At 36.4% G+C, this 14,151-nt stretch overlaps 1 protein-coding gene across 1 annotated transcript in view; it reads right to left on the bottom strand.

Moving 5' to 3' along the window:
• The window catches only part of STT3B (STT3 oligosaccharyltransferase complex catalytic subunit B), a 48,085-nt gene that overhangs the window by 18,958 nt on the left and 14,976 nt on the right, over positions 1-14,151 (bottom strand). Inside the window, exons 2-5 of the mRNA XM_068674456.1 lie at positions 9,134-9,242; positions 7,127-7,414; positions 5,324-5,389; positions 2,456-2,555 (exon numbers count right to left, since the gene is read on the bottom strand). Coding sequence (XP_068530557.1) covers positions 2,456-2,555; positions 5,324-5,389; positions 7,127-7,414; positions 9,134-9,242 — 563 coding nt within the window. The remainder of the gene's footprint in view (positions 1-2,455; positions 2,556-5,323; positions 5,390-7,126; positions 7,415-9,133; positions 9,243-14,151) is intronic.

Here is a 14,151-nt window from a genome sequence, read left to right as displayed (position 1 = left end):
GCAGAACGTAAAAACCAGAACTTTATTCTAAGTCCTGCAATCCACTCACGATCATAACTTTGATGAGATCGAGAACTAAAAAAAAATCTGACCTTCTGTGGATAAACTCATTTCACAATTTTAGTTCCTGCATACTGCACAAACACAAGAAAAACCTACTGAAAACTTCTCCCGAGTATGATCAAGGATTTGATCACAAATTTTCAATTAATGGATTATAACCACCAGAAATAAAAGCTAATCATCTGAAATTTTAGAACACTGAAGTAGTTGATAAAAAATATATGCCTGCTCACTATTTAAATGGTAAAATACAACACATAGGACAAAGAATTAATGGAATTAAGTTTTAAATTCTCAAAGATCTTTTTTTTAATTATTATTATATTTTTAAAAGTATACAGAACTTAAGAATTGTACAGGAAAGCAACAGATTCAGATTGAAGTGAAAATTTCCAAGTCTAAAGTGCGCAAACAAGACAATACATACAATAATGGAAGACAGTATCAACGAATCCTGCATCCGAATAAAGAGGTTATTTTCCTAAAATGGATGTAGATTTTAGTAGCTACTGTCAGCTGTCAATAGGTTGCCAGAAGTAACCTATTAGCTGCACATTGGTAGTTTTTTGCACGCACACTAGCAATTCCTCATTGTCTTTGCGAAATATCTTTGCTTTCCCTACTGCAATGAGCTTTTGTAAACCCATCTGAATCTGAAACTGTTTGAATAGTTTGGGAGTGAAGCACATTTCCATTTCTTCCCAGAAGTGCTTGTACATTTCTACCTGGTTTATAAAAACATCCTGGTAAACAAACCTAGAACACACACACCGATGCAACTTCTACAGACATCTGTGTGTAAGGCTTCCCAGGGAAGTTTAGAATAAGCCAAGAATTGCAATGAAACAGCAAAGCAGCAATCACATTTTCATTCCAACTACTCTCCTAAGTGCATCTCCCTCAGCTGAAGGACAATAACTCCTCAAAACACTGTAGTTATTTGCAAAACAAATATGTGACAAAATCTTTAGTTCATATGAACTGGCAGTACTATTTCTCCCCCCCCCCAATGAGATCAAAGACTGAAAGCTGGAAAAGCGAGAACACTTATGCTTTATTGTTTCTGATTACCACATCATTTCTGGATTTTGTAATTACTAGATTTCATTTTCTCTTGCCTAACTCACAGAAATTGGAAAATGAACATATTCAATAAAATAATTTTAAAAGCAAAACAAGATAAATTACTCTTCCCTGAAGTTATGAAGAAGGAGTTAATGAAGTTAACTAACAGTAACATTAAAAATTAAAGGTGGGTAAACATTTTTTTTTCCTCGTAAAAAATAATTTCAGATTCTGAATTATATAAATAAATAACTAAGAAGCAAGAAACAAATACTTATATTGTCGTTTAAAAAAAAAAAAAAACACAAAAAACTGAACTTCAGTAAATATTATGGAGTATATTGGTTAAAATACATAATGTAAATACAGTAATTTCCCTAGCAGGCTCTAAAAAAAAAGCATGAAAATAAATATAAAAATAGTATTAAAGTGGGTTAACAAAAATATATTTAAATATGAAATATCTTTTGATATTATACTTCAATTTATATATTCTCAAATGTCTCAATGTTTGAGATGTTCTCAAACTATCTTTTGTAAATGTTTCACATTAGGGAGTCAAAAGTGTTCTATCTAACTTATAAATAAATCTAAGAATACCTGAATTGATTATTAACTATTTCATTCACACACCCACACTGTGACCAGCTGATCTAACCAGTAGTCTCTGTAAACTGTTGACAGAGTATTTAAATATCAGGTAAATCAATTAAAAAGTTATTCTCCCGAGATCACTATCCAAACACTCCTGAAATTGGAAGCAAGGTTGACCCATTAACCCAATAAAATCTTAAGGACTCACGTGGAGTAGACAGACTCTTAGGCTGCTTTTTAGTCCAAGTTATGTAAAACATACATGGCTGCTTAAAATTCCCCATGTCTTTTCCTATATATGTCACAACACACTGTAACATTTGCATAATGGCTGCTACAAAACTTTTTAAAACTACTAATTGTTTAATGCACTAGGAAAAGACAAAGATGAAACATTATTCTTTATAACAGACACACACAATATATATACATTAAACATACTAAAAGGATTCTAAAAATACCTAACCATCCAATTATTTCCTTTTTTTAGTGCACTATGAAGCAGAAAATGAATTACCAGCAACATATCTGAAATTTTGGAAATGTGAATGGTATGTTTTAACTTCCTATTCCCTCTGGTGTAGACAGTGACTGACTACAATCAGTAATCCAATTAATAAAATGCAATCTGATATGCAATTACCTCATTCCCACCAAATACAGATGACATCATTATAATTTCATATTTCATGATTCAGCATTTGACAATGATTGTTCAAAGAACACAACTTACCAATGTAGACCCTCCTGCTGTATCTCTGCATCAGCAAGAGGACAAACACATGCAGTGGAATAAGGTTGATGATGAAAACATAGCCACCCCATGCAGAGACCTGCGAGAAATGGAATAGGAAATCAGATCTAAAAATATCTGCAAGTTCTTCAGATAGCCAGTGCTGGATATTTACCAGGGTCTGACAAGAAAACACAAACCCCAGTAAAAGTAATACCAGCAGAATTTTTCTCAACAGTTACTATCCAAAAAGAAAAAATCCTCGAAAGTGGTAAAGTTAAAGTAGCAAAGACTTATGAAATGGACTGGTGGATTTTCAAGGCTTTCTTACAGCTCCACTCTTCCTCCCAAGCAAATCTAGTCAGGCTGGCAGACAAGAATGTGATGATGGGGGCTTTTCCCCATGGTGAAGGACACTGCAAAAGGCAACAGTAGTAATCCAACCTAGGATTCAAAGTTTTCCTTTGACATACAGCTTTAGCATGATGCATTGTGCTTTTTGGCAGGGACAGGCAGAGTATTTCCAGCCAGAGAGAAGAAAGGGAGCAAGGTATACACTGTTGACGGCAGAATTCCTGGAGCAGAGCAGCAAATGGAGGTTGCAGAGTGAGGAAAGAAACAAAAGGAAGGAGGGAGATACACAGGGAACAGTGCTGAGCACCGTGGCATGATGCACAACATCATCCTGGAGGCTGTGAGCCTGTACTAACAGCATGACTTGAGAAGTGCTGCTAAGAGGTATTTACAACTTAAACACTACAGTGTTATCATTATGTCCGTCACTGTTGGTTTAGATAAAGATTTAATGAGCTTCCATTACCATGTGTTACCACATTGCTAATACATTTAGAAGGGCTAATGTTGACTAGGAAGTCTACGTTTTAACACATGTTCTCTTGTCAAAATTCAGTCTAGACTTCTCCCATCCGTACCACGCCTATCCTAGATCTTCATTTTTAGAATGCAGCAGCTAATGTGGTTTCTACTTTAATTGTACTTTAAGGCTTAGATTCACATAGATATTTTTAAAGCCCTAGAATCCAGAAAGAAACCCAAATGACTATGTTCTACAGAACAAAATCTAAAATAAGGCCATGGCAGAGACACTGTTTTCTGATACTAATAGTACAAAACCCAGCATTTCAAAACTGGGGGCAACTGATTCATATATTAAAATAATTGGAAACAAGTCCAAAACTTGTTAATTTTCTAGAAAGTCATTTCAGACTATCATTGTTCTTTTCCCAAATTACTGGCATGAACTATCGTGGTCTACATAGGCAATTTAATTTACCGAGAGAAAACATTATACAAAGATAGGCAAGACAACAGAACGAGAACAAATGTGTAATTAGGATGTTGTCATGTTTAGGTAAAGGTTCGAATGATGCAGGTAGCAGACAGTTTGTATAGACTAGAAACTTGCATCTCTAATTAACACCTATTCTCTAATTATTGAGATAGACTAAAACCAGACTAAGATGAGAGAGCCTGCTATTCTGTGATTTTTTTAGCAGTAAAATTGTAAGAACAAAGAAGTGCATATTATCTGCATATTTCTGAACAACATTTTTAGAGGATCTTGCCAATAGGCGTGATATAAAAGCCTGTGGTCTGTCAACGTAACAATTCAAAACCTTATTTGCCTGACCTTGTATTACACACAGTTCTGTACCAAACCTACAGGATCTCTTCGCTGTGATGCAACATAAACAGCTATGTTATGTATGAGGAAGTGGCTGCTTATTTACTGACTCAGCAGAAAGGAGAGGGAGGAAAGAAACAGGGGAGGAAATAAATGTACTCTTAACAGGAGATAGCTATGCTCTTTGGTGACACATATAGGGCTATTTCTTGCTGTTTTAACAACCAAAATCTCTCAGGAAACCCAATGAATGTTAACACTAGAGAAAATTTAGGCAGCATCCAGACAAACGCTGAATTAGTCCTGTATTTTAAATTAAGGCATGCAAAATAATTTGCAAGTTCCTTTGTCATGCAAGCCTAGTTACCTGGCTGTGGAAAAGCAGCATTTGAGACCTCCATCTTAACACCATACAACTATCCTGACTGTCTCACCATTGGAAGATAATTTATTTTAATTTTGATGTAATACTTTGAAGCTAATTTATCATATAGCCACACAAACACACACACACAAAGTATCAGTTAGAGGAGAAGTAACCTTTGACTTATTTGTACAGAAAAATTATTTGAATCTTACATTTCAGAAGATAAGGAGAGAAAAAAAAAAGTTTTGCTTTATCTACCAAGTTTTACTACTGTTTTTTCCCCTTTGTTAGCCCTTAGGAATGTCTCTACAATAATCTCCATTTTCATAGATCATGAATGAAAAAGAGACTTTATGATCATTCAATTTGACACTGAATTAATTCAGTATTTTGGTGATAATCTTTACTTTACAGCTTAATTATACCCAGGGAAATAGCTTTCAAATTTATATAAATATAACTTTGTCCATAAATTTATAATATTATTGTGCTTTAGCAGTAATGACACACAGATACATGAATATTAAAACTCCACCTTAAATTATCTAGACCAAAACAGAAATACCACTGAATCAGAGTATCTATTCATGACATAGGATGACTTTATAAGTAAAGTTACTGCATTTAGTATTTTTCAAAAATTGCTTTCATTGTATTGAAAAACTTTAAATTTCAAATTATTTATTATGTCTTCTAGCTCATATATTTAAGGTCTTCATAATAAAATGAAAGAACAATTTTACATTATGGCCCCAGCAAAGACTAAAATCTCCTTCTTCTGTCCTTCATCAACACACAAATTAAATAAGCCCCACTAAAAGAGTTTAGCTATTATATATATTTGTCAAAGACTTACCATGTAAAAGTAAGATAGACAGCAGCAGATTGTCCAAAAGACTGAACCAGTTTTCACCGACTTCACCTTTAAAAATAACCAAATATTTATGAATAATAAACAAATACTAGATACTATTACAAAATTTCATTCCAAAACAGCTGTCACAAGGACTTCTATAGTACATAATGGATTATATTTGTATCCTTCCAAACTGATGTCTGTAAAACCAAACCACAAGTGCAATTCATTGACAGACAGGACAGCTTACACCTCTTTCTCTAGATAATGCAGCCAGGATGCAATGCCACTGTCTACTTTGTGACCCAAAACTGAAGGGTAGCTGCAATGCTTCTGTGCTACTTTCTCTGAGACATCAGACTACATTGTAATTGTGAGTGTAGAGCATCCATGGCTTCCTTTGTCTGGCATCAGACTCAACTCTGCAATTATAAAGAGCCATTCTGTAATTCTGAAAAACTCACTTAAGGTTAGTGAAAACATCCAGATGTTACTAAAGGTTTAGAGAGATCCATGAACTGGACCAGGAGTATGCTTTTGTCCAAAACTGATAATGGTGACTGTGGTGAGGGAAAAGAGGAATGAAAAATGCTAAAAAGTTAACTATAAAACATATCTGATTCACACATTTCTACAAGAGTTTATATAAACATTATTGCCATATGCAGTCTAGTTAAATACCAGTTCCATGAGAACAGGAACTGCTATTATGTCTTAGCTATTAAAAAGTAACATGGTAAAAAAGTAAGTTGATGCTACTGTTATCAGTAACAGTATACCTTTACAGATGCAGTTTAAGCCCAAATTAAAAAAAAAATCAAACAAAGATCATTAGAGGACCTTTCTTCAGAACCTGCACTTAATTATCACCTGTAGCTAAATAATGAAAAATTTAGATTTTTTTCTATTGCATTTCCTCTAACAATATCCCAACTCTGAAATACTCCAAAGCTAAAAAGACTTGCAAGTATGTATTTACTTCTGAAAACTCGAACTTTTGACAAACCATGGGAAAAGCTGTAATGACTGCGTACATACTACCCATGGAGACACTCAGTATGGAAAGTACCTATGCTAAAGGAAGGCACAAGGAACAGTGTCCATGCTGAATTAACCATATAGCTGCTCTGTGCTATTTCCAAAATAGATACAGCAGTCCAGAAATACTCCGTTTTGTCTAAACCCCTTCCTTCATACAGGACTGCATGGCAGATGCAGTTCTACATGCAGGTTAAGGAATGAAAAACAACCTGCACGAGCAAGTAGGCTACTTCAAAAGCATTAGACTATTACACATTTTTAAGCATGCAAACAGTATGAATATCTCACTCTGTGTACAGCTTTAGGCATGTATGTTGGATGCCTAAGTCACAGTCCAGACATACAGTCAATAGCTTCTCCAGATGACAATTCAAAGGAGTTAATATTGAGAGTCTACTGCTTTTTACCAGCTAAATACGGATGCTGAAGGTTCATGCTCACATAATACCAATATGACCAAACTGAAAAACGAAAGCAACCCTACTATTTCCTTTAAACTTATAGATTCATTGCTATTACCGTTACTACAGGACACACATACTTCAGTTGAACGGCCCTTTTACATAATAAATAAACTGAAGAGTGTTATTATGGAGTGGTTCAGGCCACGTGACTTCTCAGTACTCGCCTGATCCACGGCCAAGGGGAAGAGAGATGAGAGGGAACAAAATGAGAATTCAATGGATGCTAAGAAAAATCAGTCATTTGGTTGGAGGAGGAACCAAAAACCTTTCCAAAGCAAAAGACTCATCAATTACTTACCCATAAATAGTATGTGAACTGCAGTGCAAAAATAGCTATGCCTTCATTGTCAAACGATCCTGCTACTGATCGAGATATGTAACCTGGAACTATGGCAATAAAACAGGCAGCTAAAAGCCCTGCTCCCTGGTTCCACAGTTCTCTGGTGAGCAGGAAAGTAGAAATAGCTGTAAGGCCGCTAAAAACTGGTGCTAGGAACACACATACGTCTCTTATATGGACTGTCACATTAAGCATATTTAAAATCCAATGTATAAGGCCTGCTGTCACCATCAGTCCTGGGTATACCTAAAGGGGAAAAGGGGGGAAAAAAACATACTATATTACCGCAGAAAATGATCATGGTAAGTTTACTTGCATATGATTTGCAATGAAATACAATCATTTCTTAAGCTGATACAAGCAATGAGTAGGTAAAGCTAATGGAATTATTTTAACGTTACTTTAATTATATTTTGACAACACTGCTGAATACCAGAGGTCCTTTAAATTTTACCCAAATGCTAACAATTACATATAATCCATTTTCTAAACGAATAAGCAGCACATAGATAATATCCTATCTTGCCTGACATTTATCACATAATGAGAATTTGTAGTTAAGGTATGGAATCAGAAGCTGAAGTTTGCAAAAGAATTTCAAGCCAGCTAACAGCTTTAAGGAAAAAAAAAGAAAGAACCCAAACAACAAGAAACCATACAACATTCCCTAGCCACATTCAATTTTCACCTTAATATACCATGCTGTTCATTTATTTCTTGTTACGCATGGAGAAAGAAAATACACATTGAGTTTTTTAAGTAGAAAAGCTGACTGACTGACAGTTGAGCATTATATATTTGCAAGCTATCCGTAGACACCTTGGAGGATTAAAATAAAGCCCTATAATACTGAGTTAAGATGTCCTCCAGGAAAGAGTCGTATAGATACAAATCTATTGAGCCTATCATAGAATATTGGAGACCATTGAAATATTCTTAATAGGAATTGTACCCTTCCACATTTATCAACATTAGAAAAATCAATACCTAGTAGGAAACTTAATACGGACTTCAACTGCCTTAGTTTCTTTTGAAAGCTAAGAAGAGCTTTGTGCTAAATTAAATTAACAGATGATAAGATGTTCTTCTGCATATATCCTGGAGACCTGGTTTTCAAGACAAACTATTAAAACATAATATACCACGTGACTTACGAAATAAAGCATACAATCAAAATTTTAATTTAAATTTCTAAGCCTTTTTACGTTATATAAGACATGTAAAAAAAACAGAAGTGTGCCATAAGCATCTCAAAAATACTAAAACGAATGGTGATCTAATTGTTACAAAAAGCTCTGTAAATGAATTTAAACGGTATGTCCTATAATTAAAAAGTTTTAATGCACGGTCAAAATTAGATGTGGCTGTGTTACTAAAGCCACTCTAGTACTGAACTCTTTGTATTGTGATTTGGTATTTTTTCTTATACCTTTCCTGTTTTATAACTTGCATTGACACCAATCTTAGACACTCCTGATGCTTCATACGTGACTCCTGCTTAGTTTCACAAGGTCTTTTTTTCAGTGAAATCCTAACATTTTCAATAATCAGACGTCTAGCACTTACCACGTACCACTGGCTTAGAGTTTGTGTCTTAAGAGAGATAGAGAACTGTTTTTCAATTTAAATTTTCTTTTTTAAGTACCGCTGTGCAATGTTTTCCCCCAACATGAAAATCAGAATTACAGGAGTCATAAAATCCCTATTTATTATTATCAGAAATTCAGGTGTAAGAAGGTAAAACCCAGTTTCTTGTTCACAGTATGTTGTTGGACAGAACTAATGCATGTTGACTTACTGTCTCAGTTATTACAGCTAAAAATTAAAAACATAGTTATTCCCTTGGCAGCAAGTTGACAATTAAAAGTATATTCCATTATGATCCTCCTTTTATTGATGTCAAAGTTGTACTTAAACTTCAACAAAATTATTACAAAGTCATCTTTAAGTTATTACAATACTTACAGTTCCACCTACTATTCTTCCCAGTGGGTACCATGCTCTTTCATCAAACCAATTTAAAAATTCATAAAACCCATGGGATGCAAGATGATGTGTTGATCTATAGTTAAACCTAGAAAGAAAGAGAAGAAAATTGGGGGAGGGAATAAAAATCAAGAACCTGAAGTCCTCTTTCTTCTAAGATCTTGAAAGTAATTAAACTAACATCTCATTTACTGTACAAGTACAACATTCCTTTAAATCTATAGAGTTTTAAGACAAATTACCAAGCTCTCTCAGTTATTAACCACCATATTTTCTTCATTTCTACAGCCAGTGTGTGTACACAGGTGAAATGCCACAGCCTTTGTTTCGGTAAACATTAAGAAGTTTTCTATGACTCTGAGAGACACCTCTGTCATTTTCTGCATTCTCTTCTAAAACTGGTACCGTGTTAACCAATGATTGACCACATCCACAATACCACTTAAGCAGAATTAAGACCACGGAAGAATTAAGGCAAGACTTCTGAGACAGGATAGCTACCCAGTACATCTGCTGCTGCTCTGTTTCATGTAATGTTGAAAGCCGAAGTAATATAATAATATGGAATGGAGGCAACCTATTTGTTTAAACAATTATGAATCTAACGGCCCCTGCACAATCCCTTCTTTCAATCAAGAAGGATCTATATAACACAGAATCTCTGTAGATGAAGTTAGATCTCTGTAGATGATATGTAGATGAGATGTAGATCTCTCTTCATCTTCATCTCTGTAGATGAAGTACACGTTCTCTGCTGCAGGAAGTTCCTTGCCTAATGAAAGTCTTTCCACGTGTACCTTCACACCACCCATAAAACGTTAAAAAGCATACACAGATTGCTATCAATGCAATAAACGCCCGATTTTCTGGCAAATAATTAATTCTTCCAAGTTTCTCAAACTTCAGATAGCAGAACTTTGCAACTATTACAAAATACATTCAGTCTGCAAATGAAATCAAGACTGCTGTGAGTGGGCGTTACCCAGAACTGCAACCTGCATGTGAGTATTTAAAAGCCAAACCAACAAGTTTATTGACAGTAACGCTGTACAGTTTTGAGGAAAACAAACTAAACCAACATAAACAAACAAACCAAGCCCAACCGCCAAGCCAACATTAGGCTTCAAAAAGCCTGGGTAAATGCCACTTCTAAAGCAAGTAACTTCCATCAACCCAACCATCCTAATAGATATTCCTACGGGTATTCAAGCTAAAAATACATAATTTGCTAGTTAAAGAAGCATTAAAGATTATTTCTTTTGTTAAGTACAAGTCAGGTGACAAGATGGAATACTGTAACAGGCAACAGGATAGATGGGCAAGCCACCAGGCAAGACTTCTAATTACAGTCAGCATTCAAGGTTAGAGAAGCTTACATGTATTTGTCCTTTTGTCTAAAGTATCCATTTATTCCAGTAACACGCATCACTTTAACACCAAATTAAAATGTACATTCAGCTCTTTTGTATAACTAGGCTCCCCAAAATATCACCGGTTTACTTTAAATTAATTCATTTCACCAGAATAAAGCTGATGTCACTCAAGGCATCAAGTCCCATCAAGCTCCTACTTGTTTAATCAGCAGAACAAGCCTTATATCGGAACTACAACCACAAGCAGGTTATGAGCAGACTTTGTCTACACAGCAAAAGAACCAAAAGAATTGAAATTCAAGTCCAGGTATTGGCAAACCTGAGTGCTTCACTCATTGAACTGTCACGGCGTCAGTCAAGTGACATAAAAAAGTGCAGTATTTTCAGGAAAACTCTCCTGCATGGTAAATACGCAGTTATACAGGATATATTAACCGATAAAACTGTGGACCTTCAGCAGTAATTAGCTGTGTAAGAATATTCACATAAACAACAGTCATTTTGACCTAGAAATCTGTTTATCAAACAGCAATGTGACATTTGCTTCTTCTAAGCCTGCAACTATTCCCATTTGACTGGATTTCTAAATATTAATTAATTCTTCAGTTCTGAACTGTCAAGTGCAATATGATTTATGAAATGCTGTACCTGTAAAATTAGCCCTTATCTTAGTGTAGCAAGGTTTGTTGTTAATTTGTTTAGTGCCAAGTGCCTGCAGCACCGTGTGAGACCAAGCAGGAGCTGTACAGACTGCAAGATGCATGCACTCCAGTGATGGACCTGACCTAAAACGCAGCCACCTCTGCTATCCTAGGACACTAAAAAGGGAGCAAGAAAGGTAACGTTTACTAACATGGATTACCGTCAATTTTTTAAGTCATGACTCAAACTCACACAGGCTAAACGTTTACTTTTATAACATTGAATGATCAGTTAAATGAAATAGGCAAGAATAATATTGACATTCTCCTCATGTTTCAAACTAGTACAGCTTTGTAACTGACTTCAGAGGGATGCGAACAACTGTCTTGTGCTTTGGCAGCATCCCATTAAGTCTTTAATAAGAATGAATTACTGCTCAAAATTGAAACGCAACATAACAGCATTTCTACCTTTATCACTTAAAATGGAAGAATTTAATCTTCCCTCCAAATACCTTTTTTTTTGGTCAGAAAAGAATCTATTAAACCCCTCCTTTAGAAAAGTGATTGATTCTTTTGCCATGAATTTAAAGCATACAGAGACAGCTGAGACTGTCTTTATAGAAGAAATGATTAGAAATTATATGGGTTGGTTAATTTTTCGCTGTGGGAAGACCTCTAGGTAGACCAAGAACTGCCCTTCTGACCACAGAAACCTAAATAAAAAAAGTATTTGGAAGCTTAACTACAGCACCTCACTTTGACTTCAGAGAAAAAGTGTTCACTTCCCCTCCCAGCAGGTAACCTGCTACCAAAAAGAAATAAATATGCAAGCAAACACAAGCATAGGTAAGGAGAAACTCGCTGAGTAACGCTGCACGAGGGCCAGCTTCAGGCACTGACAAAGCAGCAGCAATGGGCAGCGTACAGACAACTGGCACGTGATGCCAGTGCTATGCTTGATAGTACTTAGCCACTTCCAAGCAGGCTACTCCTACAGGGACAAGTCTGAACCCTGTAAAACCCTTTCCCTGATGGCTAGGAGAAGAGAGGCAACAGCAGCACGCACTGCAAACAGTCATCATACAACACTCTCACTGTCTTGGTACTTGGTACAAGAAATGGGGATAGAGACACTGAGGGCTTTCATCCAACCTGCTCCCTGGCTGGCTAAAAAATAGCCAAGGAGACACCAGAACTGGAGGAGGGTGCTGGTTACGGTGACTGAACAGGATGTGGTACTGTGAGACAGGACCAGGCTGAAGGAAAGGAGGATTCCTGTCCTCCCTCCCTCAGCCATCTGATCTCGAGGCATGGGAACTATTCACCCATCTCTCCAGGCTCTCCCTCCTCCCTTTAAGCCAAGTCAATGTGAGCCAGACCTGAGAAGGATGAAAAACGAAATTATGTGAAGCGTGTGCCTAATTAAGAACTTAGCTTCTCATCCAGAGCCTGAGATGAATATTCACATTCTCAGCCCACGACGTGAAAAAGATGCATGCTCGCTAACAGTCAGCGAAGAAGAGCTCTTGTGGACCTGACTGGCTGAACACCAGCATGTGCTGACTTTTCTTCTTTTAGCTGACATTCCAGGAGGAAAATGATGCTCTGCTGTTCTCTTTGCCTCTTTCTGTCAGGTCTGGAGTTTGACTTGCCTCCTCCTCCTCCTCCAAGCTCAATTTTGAAGGAATCATCAAGCAATCCTCTTTGTACGTGTCAGAATTGGAAGTCCCAATCACCAAATTAGCCTGGTATTCTAGTTTGAACCTTTTGGGGGATGCGAAGAATCACAAAGAAGTGATCACAAAGATGCTCTATGCATGCTACTATTAATTTTGCAGCACTACTGGAGACATCTATATTACAGCAGGTTCAGTAGACAACTGAAGATGAGTCAATAAAGATACAGTTCTCATTTTCAAAGCATATTTTAGTTTCAGCTTACAACAGAGCACAGGCAGCAACAGCAAAATAACTGAGCAAAGGCAGTTTCTCTTTTAGTGGCAACATTAATTTGGAAACTTAACTAGGCAACTTGCAAAATAAAGCCTCTGGGGTTTTCGGTTATATGTTATGTACTGCTAATACCAAATCCTAACTATCTGTTCATGCTCGGGTTTAATTTTTATTCCACCCTGTGAACTGCTTTTTTGATGATACAAAGTAATGCTGGAAGATGATTAGTTAGTGCTATTCGCAGCCATTACTTGCTATATCCAGGAGCTATGGAACTCTGCAGCACTTCGCAGCAACAATTACTGCTATATTTGTAAGGAGAAATCTCGGGCTTTGACATTCCTAAGTTTAGTGCTTCCTTGACAAAAGTACTATTTAAGGTGAATATTCAAATCAAGTTCAGCTTATTCAGAAAGTACGAACACGTAGGAAGCGAGCACATGTAGTGCAGCAATGCAGTCACTTCATCCAGAGCTTAGCAACATTTAAGGCAAATTACACCGATGGCAGTGAAATGAAGTTGACCCTTCCATTACACCAGAGGCCGAGACCAGTGTTGCTTCTTGTGGGATTGCTGCTGACTGCCTAAATACTGCCGGTTGCGTGCTACTACTGCCCCATCATCTAAACTTTTTATCTGGCATTTACAGCCATCTGAGAATATCAAATCTCCTTACCAGCAGAGTCTGTTGAATATTTTCTAAGCCTGCGTTTATAAAGGCTTCTGTGCACTAAAGTCCTCATCTGCAGATGCACAAAATTTTCACATCTGCAAATTGAGAAAGATGACATGATAGAAACCAACTGTGAACGTTACAAGCTATCTGAACAATCCTAGGAGTCAGATTTTAATGCAAATGTAGAATCAATTCTGCAATACAGCATCTAATTAGAGACGGCAAGTCTAGATTCTTGGAAAAGATTGTCGCAGATTGACTCCAAATCTGACATTCTTTGCATCCGAAGGAAGAATTTATTCAGTGCAATATTTTTATGGAAAATCTAATGAGAAAGTTCAGTAACTTCC

This window comes from Anas acuta, chromosome 2 (genome assembly GCF_963932015.1).
Source record: "Anas acuta chromosome 2, bAnaAcu1.1, whole genome shotgun sequence".
Classification (NCBI taxonomy): domain Eukaryota; kingdom Metazoa; phylum Chordata; class Aves; order Anseriformes; family Anatidae; genus Anas; species Anas acuta.
The sequence above is the reverse complement of the archived record's forward strand: the minus strand, read 5'-3'. Positions and strand labels throughout refer to the sequence as shown.